At 41.7% G+C, this 23077-nt stretch overlaps 4 protein-coding genes across 4 annotated transcripts; all 4 read left to right on the forward strand.

Moving 5' to 3' along the window:
* The first annotated feature begins 1310 nt into the window (after positions 1 to 1310).
* On the forward strand, positions 1311 to 9632 carry scinla (scinderin like a). Its single transcript, XM_041934819.1, has 17 exons — positions 1311 to 1430; positions 2588 to 2780; positions 2871 to 3025; positions 3812 to 3973; positions 4071 to 4220; positions 4365 to 4454; positions 5096 to 5228; positions 5368 to 5456; positions 5558 to 5773; positions 5862 to 5995; positions 7553 to 7643; positions 7930 to 8100; positions 8197 to 8371; positions 8458 to 8573; positions 8661 to 8738; positions 8820 to 8880; positions 8960 to 9632. Exons 2-17 carry the CDS (start codon positions 2600 to 2602, stop codon positions 9130 to 9132), a joined length of 2175 nt encoding a protein of 724 aa, XP_041790753.1. The 5' UTR covers positions 1311 to 1430; positions 2588 to 2599; the 3' UTR covers positions 9133 to 9632.
* Positions 9633 to 9917: 285 nt separating this feature from the next.
* zgc:109982 (uncharacterized protein LOC553564 homolog) lies at positions 9918 to 12771 on the forward strand. Its single transcript, XM_041935710.1, has 6 exons — positions 9918 to 10065; positions 10992 to 11153; positions 11279 to 11458; positions 11540 to 11633; positions 12098 to 12281; positions 12419 to 12771. Exons 1-6 carry the CDS (start codon positions 9969 to 9971, stop codon positions 12653 to 12655), a joined length of 954 nt encoding a protein of 317 aa, XP_041791644.1. The 5' UTR covers positions 9918 to 9968; the 3' UTR covers positions 12656 to 12771.
* Positions 12772 to 13397: 626 nt separating this feature from the next.
* dr1 (down-regulator of transcription 1) lies at positions 13398 to 17120 on the forward strand. Its single transcript, XM_041935518.1, has 3 exons — positions 13398 to 14301; positions 14423 to 14586; positions 16112 to 17120. The coding sequence occupies exons 1-3, from the start codon at positions 14082 to 14084 to the stop codon at positions 16256 to 16258; spliced, it is 531 nt and encodes a 176-aa protein (XP_041791452.1). The 5' UTR covers positions 13398 to 14081; the 3' UTR covers positions 16259 to 17120.
* A 212-nt stretch (positions 17121 to 17332) lies between these two features.
* On the forward strand, positions 17333 to 22758 carry LOC121605628 (protein wntless homolog). Its single transcript, XM_041935623.1, has 12 exons — positions 17333 to 17465; positions 17629 to 17892; positions 17987 to 18111; positions 18201 to 18356; positions 18433 to 18569; positions 20312 to 20480; positions 20569 to 20666; positions 20760 to 20823; positions 20937 to 21080; positions 21199 to 21282; positions 21379 to 21544; positions 21663 to 22758. The coding sequence occupies exons 1-12, from the start codon at positions 17360 to 17362 to the stop codon at positions 21761 to 21763; spliced, it is 1614 nt and encodes a 537-aa protein (XP_041791557.1). The 5' UTR covers positions 17333 to 17359; the 3' UTR covers positions 21764 to 22758.
* The last annotated feature ends 319 nt before the right edge of the window (positions 22759 to 23077 follow it).

The raw sequence follows: 23077 nt of genomic DNA on the forward strand, positions 1-23077 counted from the left end.
GCACGCCACACAATGAGGCAGAATGTGCTGATGCAGCTCCGACAGTAGGAGTGATGGGCCGAGCCCTAACCTGACGTGACTGCCGGAGCTCGGGGGAGAGATTTGTGCCTTCCCTTTCTGTCACGCTGCCACATGGGAGTCAGAGTGGCCACAAACTCCAGCCAGTGACATACAATCACACCCTGGACTCAATCACTGGCTAAAATAACAACTGTGTAAATCCAAATCAGTCAAATCAGTCAAATCAGCAGCCAGACATGAGTGTGTATCACAAAACGTGCAATCTCATGGCTTCCAGGAGATGGCCAGCTGTTGGTGACATTACAGATCCACTGGGGGACATAACAGCCCATATTAGGTCCAGTATCCACGCTCCTCACATTGAATTATGCATGTTAGAGTGTTAGCACTCTTCTTTTTGTCTGGATTTGAAATGTGTTCACCTCAAGTGTTTGTTTCTTCGTCAGTGTTGCTGAGAAAACCGACAAGTTAATTAGATAATTACAAGACCTGTTTCAACCTGACATGTGACTCTAAATGATAAACTGTGTGTACGTCAGTTTTAGATGCTTTAAAAGCCTAATTAAGGTCCTGTAAAAATCCCTCAGTCCACTTCCTACACTCATGATCTGGTGTATAATGCATAAAAAGCCCAAAGAAAATGAATATGTGTTTTAATTGTTGTGTGGCAGTGTGGCTGTATATGGTCAGCCGGCCTCTGCTCCTATTGGATGGATCACCGTTAACGTGGTATAGACATTCGTGGTCCCCAGAGGATGAATCCCTCTGACTTGTCCTCTAGCGCCCCCATGAGGTTAATATTTGTGTGTCATTTGTTTAATCAGTACACACATATGAGCTGGACTTCTCCTCAGCCAGGAGCAGTAACGTCCTGCAGTCACCTCACCTGCCTTAAAAGTTACCATTTTTGGTGCTAGTTAGCACCAAATTTTGTCATCTTCGGGCAGAACTAGTCTTGCTGTTTAACCCACGTTTTCAGTCTTTATGCCAGATTAACAGGCAGTAGCCATATAAAAAGAGAGAGAGAGGATAAAAAAAGGATTAAAAGGTTTATTGATAAGATTTTTATTTATTTTCCTTTTGCAAATCACAAGTACCTACTATGACCAAAATTAAGTTGCATTCACCACTTTGCATCTCTAATGGAGACATGTTGTTTTTCAGTCACTATCCTTGCTTGAGCTAACGTGTTACTTTGGGCTCGTCGCTGCATGAAGGCTGTTGGTGAAGCAGCAGCCCCTCTGCAGACTGGGCTGGGTCGGAATGGGCCTCGACACGCCTCTTTGCAGAACGCGGATGTCTCTGCGCTCTTTAAAGGCGACCTGAGCGCAGACCAAACCTGGAAGAGCAGCAGCAGAGTCCGCTTCTTCACACCCAGCGTCTGTCCTCGTCTGTCCTCTCCTCACCAGGTAAGAGAAAACTCCTGATGATCTCCAGACTGCATGTCTTTGCAACAGGCTACAGAGTGCTGTTAAAACGCTCTGCAGCTGCTCAGGTAGCACTTACGCAATAATAAACATGTTCATTATCGTAGCAACAAGCAAGAAAGACTGATGACGACATTCTTGTCTGATTTCTGCATTAAAGGAAGCAAAAATAGTTTCGTTTATAATACAGGTATATTAAATACATTTTGAATGGATAAGTCATTGTGTTTATTTTCCTCTGGGACTGAAGAATAGCCAGAAATTGAATCAATATGGCAACGGGTGAACAGTTTGATAAATGTGCATACATGCTCATATTGTCTGCAAACAGCATTTGTTTTTCCCCTCATGTTCAACGGGTGGAAAAAAACACTGTACAGTTGAAGGTGCAGTAGGCTTACTTGACCTTGTTTTGCTTGTGAGGAGGTTTTTCCGGCTCCACTAAACCAACATTTAACTGTCACAGTAAGCAGAGAGGGCACTCCCTGCTCCATCAGGTGGTTTTCCACCACTTTATACAACACACTGCTATTAATCACACACCTGTATTACAGGTTAAGCTGCACTTGCTGCAGAGTCAGTACAACAGAACTGACGGTCCATTTGTTCTTCTAAGTACTTTGTGATGTGCACCATCATCAAGTGGAGATCACTGTATTTCTTTTGCTTTGAAGGTTTTTTTTTTCTTTATTGTGGCTGTATTCCTTCCATCTAATCCAAACATGACAGGAAGGGTTGGCTGATATTAAACGGCTCAGTGGGAGAATTCAAATCTGTGTGAAACTGATATTTTTCGTTATTTTCATCACGCAGTGATTGTTTAGTCTATAAAATATCAGAAAACAGAGAAAAATGTCTGTTGTAATTTACTGAAGCCCAAGGTGGCGTCGTCACAATGCTCGTTTTATCCAACCAAATGTCCAAAAGATAATCGGTTTATGATCACATGAGAAAACGAGAAGCACTGAATCTCCTCGTTTGAGAAGCTGCTACTGTAGCATGTTTGGCATTTTATGCTTGAAAAATGACTGAAGTTTCCAATTAATTTTCTGATTAATGAACGATGTTCTAACGCCAGTGTTACTGTTCTTGCTGTGACCTAATGAGTTTCTTGTTCATGATGACGCGTCTCCTCTCAGACTTTGAGCACTATGGCTACCCAGAAACAGTTTGAGAAAGCAGGGAAGAAGCCCGGCCTGCAGGTGTGGCGGGTGGAGAAAATGGAGTTGGCCGAAGTCCCTCAAGAACTTTATGGAGATTTCTTCACTGGAGACTCTTACATACTGCTCTACACCACCTCCGCCCCTTCTTACAACATTCACTCATGGATTGGTATTAACCTTTAAAGCAAACTGTCTTAATGCAGGAATTTCTCTCTTTATTTTTTTGTTATTTTTTTAATGGTTATCTGTGATACCACAGGCGACGAAACATCCCAGGATGAGAAGGGGAGTGTTGCCATCTTCATGACCCAACTGGATGATTTCTTGGGTGGAAAACCGGTTCAGTTCACTGAGTTTCAAAACAATGAGTCAGTCACCTTTCTGGGATACTTCAAGAAGGGCATCAAGTACAAGGTGAAACACGATTTATGCACGCAATCATTTAATCATTTAAAACATCTTTTCACAGACAGTTCTGCCTTTAGGAGCCAAGAGGGATTAATTAACTGTGAAGTGAAACCAATGTAATACTTAAGCTGAAGGTGTTGTTTCAGTATTGCATGTTTATATGGGAAGCAGAGCTCGTCACAGTGCTATTTTGGGACCTGTTTGGAGTCGTGGTTTGTTGGTTGCTCCCTCTGGGTTTTCAGCTGAAGGTTTCCACAGAGAGTTTGAACCGACAAACAAGCCGAGCAGAAACGTGCTCTCTAATGGCAAAACGCTAAGGCGGTGCAGATGTCATGAGATGAACTAGACCAATGGAAAGCATCCTACAGCCAGCGTTTATTTTGTGTTTTTTTTGGTGTAATAGATGTGCCACATTTGCTTGAATACTAATCATCTCAAGTCAGAAGCTAAACATCTTTAAAGGAATAGATGACATGAAGCATAGGTTAGCATAAAGAGTGGAAACAGGGCGCCAGCTAGTCTGGTTTGTCTTTTGTATTCTGTGGTTGTTATACATAGAAGAAAAACAAGATATAGCACATTCGTTAGTCAGATTTGGAGGGAGGTGGAGATGTTGTTTTTCCCATCCAACCCAAGCTAACCGTCTCCTGGCTGTAGCTCCATGTTTAACATTCAGACAGAGTGAGAGTGGCATTTTTACATCTATGATGAGCAGGTTGAAATCCACGTATCATGCAGTCACAGTTTAATGTAATAGTTGTAATGCTTTCTTCGTCTTGACTCCTGTTACAGAAAGGTGGCGTGGGCTCAGGGTTCAAGCATGTAGTTACCAACGAAGCAAACGTAAAACGCCTGCTGCACGTCAAAGGTCGTCGCAACATCAGAGCCAAAGAGGTGGACCTGAGCTGGTCCAGCTTCAACAAAGGAGACTGCTTCATCATTGACTTGGGAAAGGTGAACTAGAAGATAAATAATATAATATGAAATATGCATTTTTTGACCATAACTTTAATTCCATCTTTTGTTCCTCCGCTCCTCTCTGAAACGCTAGACCATCTACCACTGGTCTGGCAGTGAATGCAACTTCTATGAACGCCTGAAAGCCACCGAGATGGCAAATGATATCCGGGACAATGAGCGACAGGGCCGCGCTGAAGTTGAGATGATTGATGAAGGCTTGGAGCCGGATCCTGTCATTGAAGTGAGCTTTTTTTAATTTATTTGCTTCGAAACAGTTTTATTCAGGACTATTTGGGACTGTGCCTGTGATTTTATCTGGCTCCTTTGACTGCGAGGAAGGATGCAAGTGCAATGCTGCAATCTGTGTGCATGTGTTTGTTTATAGGTGCTTGGACCCCTGCCCACCCTCCCGGAAAAAACCTCTGATGATGTGGCCGTTGAAGAGCAGAACAAGAAGAAGGCATCTCTCTATTTGGTACATATGCTTTTAGCTTTTAAATGAATTCCTGTGAATAAATGTTACCACACATGTATTAAGGTATACATAGATATTATTCAATGTGTGCCTGATGTGGCTTTTGCAGAAAAAAAGTATATTTACATCATTAGAATCCTTAAATGGCACATACTCCTTCTTCCTCATTAAAACTTCCAGAATATATGAATATGTCAAGATTTTTGCATGTCACAAATTTTGCTGCTGGACAGAACGCATCTCCTCTTCCACTGTAAGGTGCTTCAGTTTTCCACATCACACCTGTGCAAGATGAATATTAGACCAGGATTGGCCTCGAAACGATTTGTGATGTCACCAATCATGCTCACAAGCGCGCCTCTTAAAAATCAAGTGATCAATTAGCTCAGAGAAATTAAGATATTATCACATACATCATAGTAACTGCTTCATGTTATTGTTTGTTTGTCTGTCAATTATGTCTGTTAATTATCTTCAATGTCCATTTATTTTTGTCATTTATGTTTGTTTTTCACGCACTGTTTCACCAGTAATGAAAAGAGAAAGTTTCAGCAGCCTTCTAGTGTCAAACGCTGCACATGCATCATTCTGCACAGTAAGATGATACATGCAGATGTTCTGATCGTCTCTTTACTTTCTAGATTTCTGACGCTGCTGGCTCCATGAAAACAACCCTGGTGGCCGACAAATCCCCATTCAGTCAAGACATGTTCTCCCAGAGTGAATGCTACATCTTGGACAATGGAGGAGACAACAAGATATTTGTCTGGAAAGGTATTAGACCATTTACCATTTACTTGTTCTTTGCATAATTTGTTTTGTGTTTTTATCAATGCTGCAACTGGGAAGATATGACTCATTCATAGGTTTTAGTTTGAAGTCTCTAACCTCTGTACTATGGCCCAAATGGCAGGGAGGGAAGCAAATGCAGATGAGCGCAAAGCAGCATTAACTGCTGCAAACGAGTTCATCAAAGACAAGAATTACTCCCAAACTACTCAGGTAATGTGGCCATGCAGTGAAAGTCTTCGACCAGAACATCATCCTGTTGGCTTCCTATTTATCCATGTGCTTGCTCATCTGTGTATTTCTGACATGAACAGGTCCAGATCATTCCAGCAGGCGCAGAGACCACCCTGTTTAAGAGTTTCTTCCTCAACTGGTTGGACAAGTACGAGACCACAGGCCCAAGTCAGGCCTACACCATCGGTCGCATTGCCCAGGTGGAGCAGGTCCCCTTTGACTCCTCCAAACTCCACAGCGACCGTATCATGGCTGCCCAGCACAGCATGGTGGATGATGGCTCTGGGAAAGTCCAGGTGTGGTAACTCGGCTTACTGTGGTCATGCTGTATATTCATTTGTTGAAATCTCAGCGTGTAGATGTGACAATGGTGGGTGTCTATAGATTTGGCGCGTGGAAGGAGGTGAAAAAGTGCCTGTGGACCCATCCACCTATGGGCAGTTCTATGGAGGTGACTGTTACCTGGTGCTGTACTCCTACAACACGGGAGGCAGAGAGAAGCATATCATCTATACCTGGTGAGGCAACCATTTCAGATCTACCTGTCCAGGGACTATGCACCATAAAAGCAGAAAATAAATAAAGAAATAAAACTAGATAATGACACGTTGAGCCCTCTAGAAGACAGCATAAATGTGTTTTTATACAAAATAATAGGAAAGTATTAGAAAATGAGAAGAAAAAAGAGTTGAAAAGAGAGTAAAAGATTAAAGAAAGTGAAGAAAAACAAACTTGCCACCTGCGGGTGGCGCTAGATAAAGGACAGGATCTGCAAAGTTATTACAATTTAAAGGAACACAAATGTCTGTACCAACTTTCATTTAATGATCATTTCACTTAATCCAATAGTTGTTGTGTCCCTCTAGAGCAGGCATGGACAAACTACGGCCCGAGGGCCATATGCGGCCCGTTACAAAATTTAATCCGGCCCGCCGAACTTGAACAAATTATATCAATAAACCTTGTTAATGTTTTATTTTCCCTGCAATTCTGTCTTTTTCCCAATAGATGGCGCACTCTCGATACATTGAGCTTTGTTGAGGTGAAGCGTATTACTCCACGTTTGCGCTTTACTCTTCGACCCTCAGCCCTTCTGTAAAGATGAGCGGAGCTAAGAATGTCCAGTTTTTAATAAGGAGTGGACCACTAAATATTTTTGACTGAACACCGATCAGGCGGTGTTTAAAGACCATGATACAGCAAGAAAACTGACTCCAGACTTTGATGCGCTGGATAAAAAGGGAGACCAACAACACTGTTCCCACTGAAATTAAAAGTACGTTTCTCCGTTGTGTTATGTAAAAAATGCATTTGAAACTAATTTGTTCTGTCTGTTAAGGGATGCACATATGTGGTGCTCAGGTGCACGTACGTTCTCAAAACCAAGTGCGCAAATGCAGCGCGATCAAATATAACGCGCTCCACATACTGGCGCGTTGTCACTGTTCCGTCCTCGCGCTGCTCGTTGTTGAGTTTTGGCTTTAGGGATGATTGAATAGAAGGAGAGGACAAGTAGACCTGCATCTCCTACCGTTTTTTAAATGAAGACAGTCAGGAGGAGACTGATGATGATAATATCCTTAAGGATAACACAACTTTCAGTGCTTTAAAATAATAAAAAGAGTCATTTCAATAAATAGCTCAGTTCTGTGGGACTTCAAAGACAGATATTTAGTTGTAATGCTTTTGTTCATTTTCAATTGAAATTAAAGCACGTGTTCTACATATCTCATGATATTTTATTTTCTCTTATGAGGTGGATTACCAAAACACTCCATCCATCTGCTCCTGGTCCGGCCCCCCAGTCAAATTTTAGAACCCTTTGTGGCCCACAAGTGAAAAAGTTTGCCCACCCCTGCTCTAGAGGAAAACTTGAGTCAGTAGGATTGGATCGCAAATGCCAAAACAAAATTGCAGCTAAATGACGTGCAACCAGCTGACCTGCAGAGAACCTGTAGCTTTGTGGGCCCCTGTGTGCCCCTGTGGGTCTGAGGCCCTGGGATCGTCAATATCACCACTGATTTTGCTTGAAGCGCAGATAATTTCTGAATACATTACGGCTTTTCTGTCTTTAGGCAAGGGCAGAAATGCACTCAAGATGAACTGGCTGCTTCCGCCTTCCTCACCGTCAACCTGGATGATTCCATGGGTGGAGTAGCTACCCAGGTGAGCTTTTTACTGTGGGAACGATCAATGAGGTCTTTAAAGGAATAGTTCGACATCTTGGGAAATATGTTTACCTGGTGAGAATTGATGAGAAGATCAAAACGACTCACATCTGTGCGTTAAACGTGAAGCTAGAGCCGGCTAGCTTAGCATAAAGACTGGAGAGACAGTATCCCCCAAAATGTCAAATTATTCCTTCACCGACTTACTCGAGCACAGGGTGAACGGCTCCTGTCTGCCTGTCTTCACAACGCATGAGGGTTTAGCTGCTGCTGTGTCTCGGCAGGTTCGCATCACTCAGGGCCAAGAGCCTCCTCATCTTGTTAGCATGTTTAAGGACAAGCCTTTGGTCATCTACCTTGGTGGGACATCCCGCGAGGGTGGACAGAGCGAGTCCGGCAGCAAACGACTCTTCCACATCCGCCAGAGCTCCACCAAAGCCACGCGGGCTGTTGAGGTCAGCCTTGTCTATTATAATGAATGTGAGTAAACTGACACTTTTATAATGAGCCATTCACACCATTCTCCCCCTCTTTGTGTCTCACTGACCCAGGTGCAGCCCACTGCCTCCTCCCTAAATACAAATGATGTGTTTGTGCTGAAGTCATCAGACTCCCTGTACCTGTGGAAGGGAAAGGGAGCCGCTGCAGAGGAGATGGATGCAGCAAAGTATGTTGCCGACCTACTCGGAGGAGCTGCCAATGAGGTGGACGAGGCCAGTGAGCCAAGTGGGTGCTGCAAAAAGAGCTTTGATCCTTGCAGGATAACAATGTGAAATATTTCCTGTGGAAAACTGTGGTTTTGTCCTTGTCAGCTGATTTCTGGAAAGCACTGGGTGGAAAGGGAGACTACCAGACCTCCAAGACCCTGCAGAAGATGGTCAGGCCCCCACGACTGTTTGGATGTTCAAACAAGACAGGCAGGCTGATAGTAAGTATTTAAGTTTTCAGCCATATTGATTCATTAAGTGGATGCAGTTATTTGTTTTATTTTGACACACATGTATGATCTTTTTAGGCGGAGGAGGTGCCCGGTGACTTTACACAGATTGACCTGGCAACTGATGATGTCATGATTCTGGACACATGGGATCAGGTATCTGGAAGGATTCAATCTCAGTTCCTGTAGATCTCACCTGCCTCATCTCTAAATCCCTGCTGTCATTTCTCCCACCAGATCTTTGTTTGGGTCGGAAAGGATGCAAACGAGACCGAGAAAAGTGGATCAAGCAAGATTGGTAAGACAAACAGAGCTATTAGAGATGAGGACAAATTGCATGACAGACTGTTCACAAATGAGTCTTTTTTTCCTTCCAGCGGATGATTATGTGAGTACGGACCCCTCTGGCCGCAGCGGTATCCCCATCAGCACCATTAAGCAAGGGGAGGAGCCACTCTCCTTCACCGGCTGGTTCTTTCCCTGGGATCCCAAGCTGTGGGACCAAAACCTTCTGCAGAGCTTGCAAGCCCGTATCAAAAACCAATCCTAGAAAAACACAGAGCGGCAACATCTGCAAGACACCTGCGAAATTCCCTTCTTGTCATATGTTGTTACACTTCAAAGTATAATCAACCTGTCAGACAATGTGAGCTGTGAATTCCAGAGTTCCACTCTGCTTACTATCTCGAAGTGGAACTTTTGTTCAAATAACACGACAATCTTAGAAAATTAGAAAAATACAGACAGAATCTTAGAATTCCACACTCACATGAAGCTCAGATGTATTTCATCAAACCCTTGTTTTCATTGTTTCTCATGCAATAGAAAAAAAACATGATGCACTCTTTCTTCCAAGTTCAGTGCGCACTCAAGGAATTTTTAAGAATTTCCATTGTGTCGTAGATGAGATTCTGGCAGTTAAACGTCATAAATTTGTTTCTGTTTGTGACAAAAAGAATGTATATTTTCACGTAGAATGTCCCTTTTTACTGCCTTCTTTGCAAAGAAAAACACTGAATTTTAATAAAATCTGATTTTTTTTGAAAATCATCTTGCATCTCTGATTGCATTTCTTGAATCAAACGCGAACATGATCTTTTTCTGTCAAGCCTTTGACTGTTTTTTTCACATCTTACGCTTCATTGCAACAATAAACCTGTCATCATGAGCCTAAATCCTCACTAGGCTTCAGCACCGTGTGTTGGCCATGCTTGATGGTAATCTTCAGCCCATGTGCACATGGCTTCTGCTGAATTGCAGGCCTGTGGATTAAGGAGTGGGCTTTAAAAGTGCCTCCACGTCACCTGTTGCCTCTACTACTACATCTCTTTTGTTCTCTTTCTTTCTCTGCTGCTGGAGCTGCAAGACAAACACTAAGCAGGGACAATGAACCAGAAGGTGGTACTCATCACGGGCTGCTCCTCCGGGATCGGCCTCGCCTTGGCTACTCGCATTGCAAAAGACGAGAAGAAAAGGTTCATGGGTAAATTTACCACGTTTTTAAAAAGCTTTGTCTGAATTTCCATAACTGATAACTGTATTTCTGAAACAGTTTGAGTTCACATAGTATGCAGATAGAGAGTCAAAAGAAAGGAAGGAGTGATGTCTGTTTTGCAGGTTGTAATCCTGAAGAAAACTTAAAATCTAAACACAAAGGGACTGTATGACAATTTGAGTAAAGTCTGGGAGGAGCTTCCTTTTTTAAAGTCCTTATTTAAACTAAACTTGAGCAAAGATGAACAATAATGGTGAATATTCAAGATTGTGGAAACACAACTTCTTATAATACTGTTATTGGTTTTATGTTGTTAGAAGCACTGAAGCACTGAAGATCTTGCTTTTGGAGACTTTGGGAGACTAATCATTATATGCACTTAGACTTAATTTGTAAATATATGAATACATGCACTTCTTACATTTCCAACTAAATAAATAAATAAGTGAAGAATCTCAAACACAAACAAAGCGATGACAGGCGAGATCACTTTGCCCCAATCACAAAAAAGAGCCGTTTTGTCTTTCGCAGTGCAGAATGTTTTGTTTTGCGTTCAAAGTTTTGAGGTTGTGCCAACACCAGCTCGACAGAAATGTCTCACTCCAGAAACAATGTCCTGGTTACGCTGGATAATCCACATAACACACTGTCGACACGTTTCACTGGAACTACTCTCTCCAGAAGAAACAGTCCCAGGGTCTGTGGATTATCCAGAGAGACAGGGACATTGTCTCTGGAAAAGCTGTTGCAGTTTGGGTCTAACAGCTGCCAATTTTCAGTGTTTGAAACCCCATAAATACTCCTGATTTACCTCCTTCGCTTCGGTGTGGCAGCAGATGTTTAGAGACAGAAAAGATGAAGAGAAAGTGTCTGCCGTCTCTGGGTAGGCTTCAAATGATTGTCGTTTGTTGTAGTCTATGCCACCATGAGGAACCTGAGTAAGGGTGAGGCGCTGGTCGAGGCAGCGGGTCGGACTCTGGGCAGGACTTTGGAGATCAAACAGTTGGACGTATGTAACGAGGACTCCATCAAAGCCTGCGTGGACAGCCTGCCTGAGCGCAGGGTGGACATTCTCAGTAAGCCCAGACCGTTTGGTTCAGTGCAATCAGAAATTCTGCAAGTGCATGTATGCATGTTTTTTCCAATTCATAACAACTGTAAATGCCTAACATTTCTTGCCACGCTTGACTTCCTCTCACAGTAAGTAATGCTGGGATGGGTCTGATTGGACCCATCGAGTGTCAGTCCATTGATGAGATGAAGACTGTAATGGACACCAACTTCTTTGGGCTGGTGCGTCTGCTGAAGGAAATCCTACCTGACATGAAGAGGAGGAAAAAGGGCCACATTGTGGTTATCAGCAGCGTCATGGGCATCCAGGGTGAGGGCGGCTACACCTGGTCATTATTAGAGCATTTGTTTACGGTGACAGAACACCGTTTAACTCTCTTCTGTTTTTCAGGGATTTTATTCAATGACATCTATGCAGCATCCAAGTTTGCAGTGGAAGGCTTCTGTGAAAGCTTAGCTGTTCAAGCCCTGAGGTTTAACCTCAAGTAAGCTTCTGCAAAACACACAGACTCCTGCAAATTGTGCATTTCATTTTCTCCAGGTTTCTCAGTGAGATTCAAACTGAGCTCACAAAGCTCAGCAAGAAAACACAAACCAGTGCAAACCAGCACTTATCTATCTATGAATCTTCTGCACTCGTATCGCACAACAAGACTCACCATTGTCTTAACACGTAGAGGAAAATGTGCCAGCCAAAGTATGGCATCATAAAAACAACCACAGCATACCCCGGTCTGGGGCAAGTCCGATCACAGCACTCAGCATTCAGGAACTGAACATTAAAGGGAACAGCTCTGCAGGCCGGTTTCAAACAGGAGCATGAACTTAACACAAAATCTTCTATTACAGTCTATTATTCTAACGTTAGCTGTGTAGCATTCATTTAGCTGCTGTTTCCAGTTGGGAAGGATTTGATTGTGTTTGCAACGTACTTCTTCTCTCTCCTCAGTATCAGCCTGATTGAGCCTGGCCCGGTGATAACAGAGTTTGAGCGTAAAGTCTATGATGAGGGTTTGAAGACTGATCTCAGTAAAGCTGACAAAGTGACTGCTGACATGTTCACAAACATCTACTTGAAGAACTACAAACAAATCTTTGAAACCCTCGGGCAGACCGCTGAGGATATAGCAGAGGTAAACTGTCACTCGTCCACAAACATTCTTCACCTCATCTGTTGCTGCTTTGACCGTAAAGCGCTGCAGCTGAGATCAGTGAGTCCAGCTGTGGTCTGTACCTGTGGTTCATGTTTGGTCTGTGTGTTTCCTTGTAGCATACTCTCAAGATCATCACCATGGAGGATCCCCCATTCCGTCATCAGACAAACACGCTTTACACCCCTATGACCACACTCAAATATGCTGACCCCAACGGTGACCTCCCAATTGACACATTTTACAAAATGGTGTTTGAGCATGACAAGGTCTTCAACGCCAGTCTGAACTTCCTCAAACTTCTGCGCTGGAGAAGTCGAAAGAGCTTTACCTTGGAAAAGGACAAGAGCAACTAATACAGGCCAGGTCTCATCTTTGTTATTTTTGGCAAGCTCCATTCATCCATGCACAGGTTTCCTGTGATGTTCTTTTTAATTCTAGCTGTATGTCTTTATAAAACAATGATTATTCTGAGCAAATAAAAATATGAAAGCCATCCTCCTAACTGTGCAATCTCTTTTCACATGTGTCTGCAAGATCCTGCAGCAGGTTTTAAATCACACTCTGATACATTTAGCCGACTACCATAACTCTCTTAACTCGTTAAGCCTCCAAGCCCCATATTACACAATATGTAAATACTGTAGTAAGCAAAACAATGAAGGGCACCGACAAAGTTAATCATCAGATAAATCAATCAGACAGTCCAGATAGTTAAACTGCCTTACTGAAGGGTGGTGTGTATTTTAAGACATTCAAAACATTTAGAAGCCATCTTTAAAGATATGTATTACTTGGTAAACTAGTTGTGTTTGTGACATATGCCTGTTGTGTTTGGGACACTGGATTATGAAGGCTATTTACTCATGGTCTAATCTGGGATTCATCTGTTTGCTCTGAGCCTCACTCCACGTGGATTTACTGCGAAGCCTTTCCATACAAATATCTATAACCGGAGATTGACCAGAAAACTGTTGAATATTTATAAAATAAAGTCGAAGTAGAAATTTGTAATTCTCTACGTAAACAGTAGGTGGCGGTAAACACTAGCGAGGCCATTTCCAACACCTCTTGGTGACACCATTTCCGGCACTTTGTTTGACGGTGTTTCCGGACAAATTAATGCTAATGCTGCTCAGAATATAAAATTATAAATGGATTGCTTGTGGCTTTAAGGTTGTTTGACATGTTTGTCTGATTTGGTCGATGCAAGACAGAGTAAGCTTCAGTGTTGTGGCGACTTTATTCTACTCGTCTCCACCCAGCTAACTATTTAACGTTAGTTACTTAAGCTAAGGTAGGGGCAGTTCATTGTTAGCCTAGCTTTAGCCATGCTCTCGGACTCCGCTTTCACTTGTCTTCTGCGTTGCGGCTTGCTTGCGACAGGGACCACAGCTACTAGCTAGCTTGGTAGCTAGCTAGCTAAGCATAATTTTCCAGTGTTGACGCTTTTGCGCTCTCATATTTGTTCTTTAGTGTTTCTTGGGAGTTTTCATTTCATGTCACATTCCGTATGTGAGTGGTGGTTTGTAGAAACTGCACCTTTAATTTTAACACGTAAAAACCCGTGTTAGCTTAGTTAGCGAGCTAGCCAGCCGGCTAACTTTGAGGAAACGTCTTTTTTTTATGACATTTAAGTTGGTCTTGACGTCGTCTTTACCGGACACTATACGTTAACTCCATTAACTCAAGCAGGCCTGACGCCGTCTGCTAACGTTTTTCACCACCCAGTCAAGAACCGGACCTTTCATTTCTTTGGTTTGTGGTCATATTCCTGCCACGATGGCTTCTTCCTCTGGAAACGACGACGACCTCACCATCCCCAGAGCAGCTATCAACAAGATGATTAAAGAAACTCTCCCTAACGTCCGAGTGGCAAACGACGCCAGAGAGCTTGTGGTTAACTGCTGCACAGAGTTCATTCACCTCATATCCTCAGAAGCAAATGAAATATGCAACAAGTCCGACAAGAAGACCATATCTCCAGAGCATGTCATCAATGGTGAGTCTAAAGCGACCGGTGTATTGGGGAGTATTGGAGGGGGTGTGTCCATGTCCCTGTCATGAATCTTAAACCACAGAGAGTAATTATGTCGTTTTCGCCTCTTGTTGTCCCACAACAGCTCTTGAAAGTCTCGGTTTCGCATCATACATCACGGAGGTGAAAGACGTGCTGCAGGAGTGTAAAACTGTAGCTCTGAAGAGGAGGAAGGCGAGCTCTCGACTGGAGAACCTGGGAATCCCAGAGGAAGAACTACTCAGGCAACAGCAGGAATTGTTTGCAAAGGTATTCTCTGGAATAAAGTTACTAGCACATCCACAGTCCTCTGCATATTAATGTTGTGGACTAGCATCCCCATTTTACTGTGCATCCAGTGCAGGTGAGGGCTGGAAATCACTGTGTGGTTTCATGCAAGCTTCATTTTGCACCACAGGTAGTTTTGCAAGTTGTGGTATAATTTAAGATAACAGTCTTGGTTTGAGTAACTGAGGAGCAAAGAAAAGAAAACATCTCAAGTTCATTGAATGAGTTGATTGAGTGATTTATTTATTCATGTTTTTTTTTTTAACAAGAGTATTTTTTTGTTTGTTTTTTTTTTTGTTTTACACTTTTTGACATGGCCACCCAAAAGTAAAATGTAAAAAAAACAATTAATATATTAACCTACACATTATAGTTTTGTGTACAAAGAGTAAAGAAATCAAACATTTAAATGTGCAATATTGTTAATAAGTACATCAGATAGGATCAAAATGGCAATAAATTACAAGCAATATTACAGTAAAAGCCAAAGATACTAAAAGGGACTGCAATCAGTCAAATGTGCAGGTAGAGGAATGGTCTAAGCAAGTATAGGTAATCTAATTTTAAAGATAATTTGGGGTGGTATCAGTCATATGTTGTATGTATTTACTGATTTGAGACATGCTTTCACTTTCATATTTTTTGAGAAATTTAGGTAGAACAGTGTGTGTTGAACTTCTTGTAGCAGCATGAAAACCTAAATTAAGGTGACTTCATACTTTTTATGATAATTATTATTGCATCAGCACACCCTTTACAGTATTCTCCACAGCCATTCCCCTATTTCACTGTACATATTGAGAAATATGAGTATTGTACAAATAAATCCTTGAACCTTGCTGTGACTTGTAAATGAAAACAACTATAAACTACCAAAAAGTAGCACTGTTAAAACATCTGCCGTTAGTAAGGATGCACCTGTGTGGCGTTGTGGCACCTGCATGTGTGCAGTGGCTCTGTAGGTGGGTCTGTGGGGGTCCAGGCTTAAGTCAGGTGCACCTCTTAATAACAGTGAGTACATGACGGGGCTACAGGGAGACAACAAAAACTGATTAGTCTGGCTCGTTTTGTATTTGCTCCTGCGACAAAGAAGTGCTAACTCTTCTTAAAAAGATGCCACTCAGATTTACATGTTGTGATGTAACAATGCCATTTCTGATGCAAACTGTCTCTTTGCTCAGCTGTTGAGTAAATGGAATAATATAAACATGTCGACTTTATGCATATTAAAAATGCTCAGTGATGTCTTAATAATAGATGGAGCTTTCATCCAGGAAACTGGCAGCAGTACTCTGCTAATCAATAAATCATTCATCTTGCAAGGTTTAATACAGAGTATAGTTGAGCTTCAGTAATGTATTGCAAAAAACCTTATTGTGATCTTTTTCTCTAATGCATAATTTGGCATCAGAGCTCACTGTTGTGATTCCCTTGTAATCACCTAATAAGCTCTGCGTTTGCCTTGCCTTCTCTCACGCCTCTGTTTTGGTGTGGTGTGTTGTTGCAGGCGCGGCAGCAGCAGGCAGAGCTCGCCCAGCAGGAGTGGCTACAGATGCAGCAGGCAGCCCAGCAGGCACAGATGGCAGCGGCATCTGCCAGCGCCGCCCAGCAGGCCGGCTCCTCTCAGGATGAAGACGAAGAGGATGACATGTGATCCCAGGACGCCGTTCAACTTGTCCGAATCCCTTCCTGGGACCGCGTTGGTGCACAAATCTCCCAGTGCTGTCATCGACAGAGACACGCCACGTGTTTGACCGCTGGTATACATCAGTGTAACATGGATAATGCACATTGGAATGGACAGCGAAGAGAAAGGTGAAGGGGGATTTCAAGATAGCCACACGTTCAGATACCAGTACCTGAAAATGATTTGGAGAGGCTGTTAATAAAGTTTTTGATTAATCTCTTCTTCCCCCTTTTTCCAGTTGCTTCTGTTTAATCATGTCTTGACATTATGTTGTGAGTAAGTTGTAGATTTCTGGATGTGTTGTGGACCCCCCCACCTGGTATACTTGTTCAACAGAGCAACAGAGGTTTAGGGGTTGTGAATATTTGTTCTTTTTTTTTTTTAAGTAGAGAACTATATGGACATTTTGTTTAATTTTAGCTCATTCAGATACTTTATGTTGCATTTTCTTTCCACCTTAAACCACCCACAGTATTGCTCATTAGCCACACCTTTCAGAAATGGAATATTTTTGCCTCATAGAACCAAAGACTGAGGACAGACTGACAGCCCAGAGTCGATGTTTTTTTTAAAGGTGTAGGTGCTACTGTGATTCTCGTTGCTGACTCCAGGTCAGTGTAAACAATGTTAAGGATTATTAATCTATGACTTTGTAAAATGCTTTGATATCCAGGCTCAATTTGTTATTTCCCTTCTCCTTGGGTGCAGTATCAAACATTTGCGTTGTGACTGTGGCCAGTCCTCAGTGTAAAGACAAGTAACCTAGTTGTGACACACATTCACTCGCCTATGCTACAAAGTTGTATTCTTTAAGCAATAAAGGAATCGTGTTTTATAGACGGTTGTTTTATGTTTTCAGTTATACAACACTAAATAACTGTTTATTGTTCTGAGTCTAAAGGCATGACGGTCCCACCCCCACCCCCCCGCACTCACTGTGTTTGATTTCAGAGTTGTGGGAGAGTCAGATGTGTGCGAGCAGGTAGACGAGCAGCGGAGGAGCACTTACCCGATCAGGACCACAGGCTTTAAGTCCTGAGCATCACTTTTCCAAATCATCCATTAAAAATGTCAGGAGCAATCATAGAGAACATGAGCACCAAGAAACTGGCTGTCTTGGGTTTCTTTATCCTTGTTTTCCAAGTTCTTTCCATCATAGTTGGAGCATTAATCGGTAAGTTATCAGATTTTTGTGTTGTGTGTTAAGAATATCGAAGAGCTGTTTATTTAAGCCGGCTTCTCCCTGTGTGAATGAATGAATGAAGCTTTATTCTGTCTGAATTTAATGGAACATAACTCAAACCGCATGTCTGACAGATTATTCCCCTCCGCTACAGCTCCCAGTCCCACCAGTGCCATCAGCTACTTGGCCACCAAATGCATTAATCGCCACAGGGCTGGCGGCTGGCTCGTGCCGTGGGGATCTAATCGGTGCCAGCAGATCCACAGTTTTGATGAGCCTCTGGCAAAAACACTGGATGCCAACGACATCGTTTTCGCTGTGCACGTGCCTCTTCCCCACAAGGAGATGAGCCCCTGGTTTCAGTACATGCTGGCTGTTCTGCACTTCGACATTGCATTCAAAATGATCAATCAGATCGGTAAGAGTTGTTTCTTTGTCAGACGTTGAATAGTACAGATCAAGCTTCTTGTGGTGGATCTATAATAAACTGAATCATGTCCCTGTCTGTTTAGAAGATGACGTTATCATCACTATTGATGCCGGCCTGGCATACAGGGATGATTTAAAATCCGAGTGGACCACAAAGTGTCACTCAGTGGAGCGAAGGCCACTCAGGTGCACGTTTGCAGTCCCGAAGGTAAACCTGCATGACTGTGTTTAGTACATGCAAATAAATGATCAGACTTCTCTCTGCTTGGTTAGCTGTAACAGGCCGTGCTTTTGCAGACATACGAAAATGAAGGCCGCTTTTATCACTGTGATCCCATACCGTTCATGGAACTGGGAAGTGTGGCCCACAAATACTTTCTGATCAACCTGCGCTTGCCAGTGAATGACACAGTGAACGTTGGTATTGGAGAAATAAAGGACATCCAAATAGTGGTGAGTGTCACTTCTGTTACATGTTTTGATATTTGCGTATGTGCCGTTCAGACATTCACTGTCCCTCTTCTCTAAGGGCATCCACCAGAACGGAGGCTTCACTAAAGTGTGGATCAGCATGAAGACTGTCTACAGTCCCTGGATATTTGGGGCAACTGTTTGGTACTGGCACAGGATCAGCCTCATGGCAAGACCTCCAGTCCTTTTGGAAAAGTATGAGCCAAGAAAGACGAAAGGCTGAACTACTTTGTCTTAGTGACACTAGTTATAAGCATCCACTTCAAGAATATTGATTTATTTTAGCATTAAAGTTACAAATATATGGAGGCCTAAATTGTTCAATATTAACTAAATAAGTAGCAAATTATGAAAAATATTTATTAATAATAATAAATTCAAGATTTCTTTATTGTCAGTGAGCATGACATGTCAATGAAATTTGCATTGCAACCCCATGTTAGAAACAAGATAAGAAAGATTATAAAATAAAATTAAGATACTAGAATAGAAAAAAACAACATGCAGTAAAAATATTCGTAAATGCAATTAAAAATATACCAGAAATGAATATATACTAAGACAATAAAAATATACCAATTGAAAATCACAGAAATAAATTCAACCAAGAGAACAGAAAAAAAACCAAATGTTTTTACAAAGTCTTGTCATTTCATATTGGCATTTTACACTTTTATTTCATGTCACATTTTATTTCCTAATGTCACATTTATTTTTCAAAGCTAGTTTGTTGCTAGTTAGCTAGCTGGCAGTTAGTCTGTGGGGCAGCTGGGGCCATGTGATTGGCTGAAAGATGAAGGGGCGGGAAGTGTGACAGCTACAGCATCATTATAAAAAAACGCACTGCTTAGAAAGTGACATTATTAAATAAAATTCTGAAATTAAATCTGAGGTAAAATACAAATGTGACTGGGAAAAATGCCATAATGAAATGAACAGAAAAAGCATTTTGGGAAAAAAAAAGTAATAAAATGAACAAGAACTCCAGTAAAACCTGATTAAAACACGTCATAAAATTAATTAAATTTTTTCACATTTCATTGTTGAATATTTTTCCCACTCATATTTTTTTTATTTCTTTGTATTTTGAGCCGTGATAGGTGTATTTATTTACTGAGTCCTTATTGGGAAGTTTCCATCTGATATCACATATTGGATTGGTCCTTTGCACCAGATCAGACTAATCAGGTCTAATCACTGGTTTTTACTGTAAGTCCCTGGAGTTTGTACTGAACTTGGAAGATCACCTTTTAGTTTTTTTTAGTTTTCCCCGACTACCTGCAACTCTTAACAAAGCACCCTAAAAATAAAGACTTTGTTATTCTTTGGTGCATTGGAATCCATGATCATAAATCATCCAGCTTTTGTCTCTAATTGTTTTTGCATCTTATACACTTGTTTTAATTGTTTTATTTTCATTTCTTTTAATATTTTTGTATCTTTTCAGTCATTTTAAATGATAATTGATAATCGCAAATGAGGGCTCGCCCTTGATAATTTTTTTCATGTTTAAATACAGATGTGATAGTGTCTTTTTTTTTTTATTAATTTGATGTTGAACACTTCTGGGCTTCCGTACATTCTGTACATCTTTATATATTTTGTTGCAGACTGAATACAGCAGCAGCTTTTTTAAAAGGTAGAGTTAGGTTACACAACACAGCTTTGGTGCTCTTTTGTTGAAACACTGAGTGCAACCCAGGGTCTTTAGTCACTCAGTGCGAACCTACAGGTAGCCACAGGTAAACCTTCTGTGATACTAAGTACACAGTGCTGCAGGGTAGCATGAGGACAGCAGGGGAGAGGAAAAATACTTGATCTTAAGTGCATGATTGGCCTGGTAGAACCAGGTCAATACTCGGCCTGCAGCACAAAGCAACTTGTCTTTTAAGAGTGACGTAATTGGAGTCATCCCAGTGCGTATTTGCCTCATGCAGGGTGATTTTTGCTCTGGGCATCTCCATGACATTCCTGAACGTGCCGGTGGAGTGGCTCTCTCTGGGCTTTGAGTGGACGTGGATGCTGCTGTTTGAAGATGTTCAACAGGGCGTCTTCTACTCCACACTCTTCTGCTTCTGGATCATCTTCTGTGGTGAACACCTCATGGTTAGCACCACCTTACTCGCTCATTACTCTGCTTTTCTCCATACTTTCATGCCAGTTATCCACTTTTTAAAAACAACTAATCCTTTAGGACCAAAGTCAGCGGAATCGGCTCTCGGCGTACTGGTGGCAGGTTGGGCTGGTGGTCTTCAGCTCATCTGTTCTCCTTGTATTTGACCTGAGTGAAAGGTACGACTGCTTTTGATGAGCTCTGTTGCGAGATGGTTATATATATATTATTTATATTTCTTTAAAAATCAATGTGCTTCATTTCCCATAAAGGGGCGTTCACTTGAACAACCCTTTCTACAGCGTTTGGGCATCAGACACTGAGACAAAGGTGGCAGTATCCTTCAGACCTTTATGCTGTCTGTAAAAAGTCTGATTTTACTTAATGAGAACACACTTTAAATACAGGTCTCTGTGTGATCCAGGCCTTTTCCTTCACTGTCATCACAGGTTACCTTCATTATTGTGGCTGGGATTTCTGTTTGTCTGTATTTCCTCTCCCTGTGTGGCATGGTGCATTGTGTGTTCAGGAACATTGGTGGGAAAATACAGCAAGTTCCTGCCATGCCAGAGGCTAGGAGACTGCGGTATAAGGTTTGCTCATTTTAACATCTGAACCACAGGTAAAAAGTAAAACATTAGTGGAAAAAACTTTTAAGAAACAGAGGAAGCAACATCCAGGCTGTTTTTCCACATTTGCTGGTTTCGGCAGGGTATAATCTTCAGGTTCAAGTTTTTGATGCTGGTAACTCTAGCATGTGCAGCCATGACCGTCATCTTCTTCATCTTAAATCAAGTAAGTGTTACTTCTCTAATCATCAGCATGGAAATCTTAATTTCTGCTCTTTTTGGGCTCTTAAAAACTATTTGAAGTCTTTAAATCCTTCTGCAGGTCAGTGAAGGTCACTGGCGCTGGGGAGACTACACCCTCCAAGTCCACAGTGCTTTTCTCACAGGGATCTACGGCATGTGGAACCTGTATGTTTTCACCATTATCTTCCTCTATGCTCCCTCCCACAAGCACAAAAGGGACAAGTCAGGAGACAGTCAGCGAACAGGTCTGTAACAGTTTACCTTCATAGTTAGAATCCAGTTCTCAAATAGGAAAAACAAACAGAAAGAGACATTTACTCAGTAAACATAGCAAATAGCTCTGATTATGTTCACTATTGACAGATGTGCTGGAGAAAGCAGAAAGCCAAGCGAGCTGGCTGACATGTGGAGAGCAGGGACCGACGGAGACCTACAGGATCACTGGGAAGGTGGCTGAGGAGTAACTGTCCGGCTCAGTGGAGTTCAGAGAAGGTGTTGTTTTATTAAAATCAAACCTTTAACTACTTTCTAAACGTGCAGGCTGTAAAATGTAGACTGTCTAGAAGATGATAGAGAGGGGTTAATAGGGCCCACTAACTAAATTTGCCCCCTTAGGCCCTTGAAATCTGACTATGCCAGCAGAGCATCCCACAGTATAATAATGCAGATTTGTTTTCCTCAATTTGAGCGAAGTAAAAGTGTATGAGCGATGATAAATGTCCCAATAAACGTTAATATTCAATCCTATGTAATTGTCCTCTGTGCACAATGACGTCATTGTGAGCTATTCACTCATTCACAGTTTGCATGAGCAAAATAATAAAAAGCAACCAAATATGTTTCCTTATTAATAAGGATCCTTATTAATTAAACCCACGTGCATGTACACAGTTATTCTCACATACCTGCCTGTTTAAGCTCTGAAGATGGCGTGGACTGAACCTGATCAACATCTCCTTCACTGTAACATCTGTTGGGTGGAACATATCTCACCTCTCAACAGATGTTAGGAGTTACACCTTCATCATCCTTATTGCTGCACTGATTATGAAAACTTCATATGAAGTGTTGGAAATAATTGCAATTTTCACTGGATTTAAATATTTGATTTATGCTGAATGAGTTAAGCATTCACACACTGCTCATAAATCATTATCACAAATCAGTATTTCTATGATAGTTAGAGATCTTTGAGAAACTGCTCGTTTGAAATGCCTCTAAATTGTACAAATGCGAGGGATTATCTCTGTTTCTATTTTATCTGTAATAACTGTTGTTATCTGCTGTACAGATGCTACGAAAAACATTTATGATGGCTCTGTTCTATTCAAGTATCCCAGGCTACAATTATATGCTTCACATATGCAACATTTAGATGAGCTAATTACCTGGAGAAAGCTTTGGTGATGAGAAAATAAACTCTTTATCAAGATAAACTGCAGGTTTGTTGCAGCGTAAAGCCCCTTTAAAACTTATTATTTCAAATATGTAATGTGAATGAATATAGTAGTACTTCATAATGTGGTAGTTTTGTCTTCTGCTCTCTTATTACTGGAAAATGTATGTTTAGTGAAATTACGGTGTCCTGGTTGAGACACAGAAATAAAAGCTAGCTATATGCTCAGTATGTGTCCTACAGTGCTTGATGTATTTTCTATAACATGATCATGAGCACATTCATACGGACTTCATGTCACATACTGTCCCTTATCATCACATCTGTAAAATGACTTGCATGTGTATGTGCAGTATGACGTGGCGCCGGCAGAGGGCGCTGT

Source organism: Chelmon rostratus, chromosome 4, assembly GCF_017976325.1.
Source record: "Chelmon rostratus isolate fCheRos1 chromosome 4, fCheRos1.pri, whole genome shotgun sequence".
In the NCBI taxonomy this organism is placed as follows: Eukaryota; Metazoa; Chordata; class Actinopteri; order Chaetodontiformes; family Chaetodontidae; genus Chelmon; species Chelmon rostratus.

Excerpts from the sequence above, each read along its gene's own strand:
- zgc:109982 (XM_041935710.1), top strand. The coding sequence starts at position 9,969 with ATGAACCAGAAGGTGGTACTCATCACGGGCTGCTCCTCCGGGATCGGC. Across the intron at positions 10,066-10,991 it reads CGAGAAGAAAAGGTTCATGG|TCTATGCCACCATGAGGAAC; the intron begins GTAAATTTACCA and ends CGTTTGTTGTAG. Across the intron at positions 11,459-11,539 it reads CAGCGTCATGGGCATCCAGG|GGATTTTATTCAATGACATC; the intron begins GTGAGGGCGGCT and ends TCTGTTTTTCAG.
- dr1 (XM_041935518.1), top strand. The coding sequence starts at position 14,082 with ATGGCTTCTTCCTCTGGAAACGACGACGACCTCACCATCCCCAGAGCA. Across the intron at positions 14,302-14,422 it reads TCCAGAGCATGTCATCAATG|CTCTTGAAAGTCTCGGTTTC; the intron begins GTGAGTCTAAAG and ends GTCCCACAACAG. Across the intron at positions 14,587-16,111 it reads AGCAGGAATTGTTTGCAAAG|GCGCGGCAGCAGCAGGCAGA; the intron begins GTATTCTCTGGA and ends GTGTTGTTGCAG.
- LOC121605628 (XM_041935623.1), top strand. The coding sequence starts at position 17,360 with ATGTCAGGAGCAATCATAGAGAACATGAGCACCAAGAAACTGGCTGTC. Across the intron at positions 18,357-18,432 it reads TAAAGGACATCCAAATAGTG|GGCATCCACCAGAACGGAGG; the intron begins GTGAGTGTCACT and ends CTCTTCTCTAAG. Across the intron at positions 21,545-21,662 it reads AGGAGACAGTCAGCGAACAG|ATGTGCTGGAGAAAGCAGAA; the intron begins GTCTGTAACAGT and ends CACTATTGACAG.
- scinla (XM_041934819.1), top strand. The coding sequence starts at position 2,600 with ATGGCTACCCAGAAACAGTTTGAGAAAGCAGGGAAGAAGCCCGGCCTG. Across the intron at positions 4,221-4,364 it reads AGCCGGATCCTGTCATTGAA|GTGCTTGGACCCCTGCCCAC; the intron begins GTGAGCTTTTTT and ends GTTTGTTTATAG. Across the intron at positions 5,774-5,861 it reads ATGGCTCTGGGAAAGTCCAG|ATTTGGCGCGTGGAAGGAGG; the intron begins GTGTGGTAACTC and ends GGGTGTCTATAG.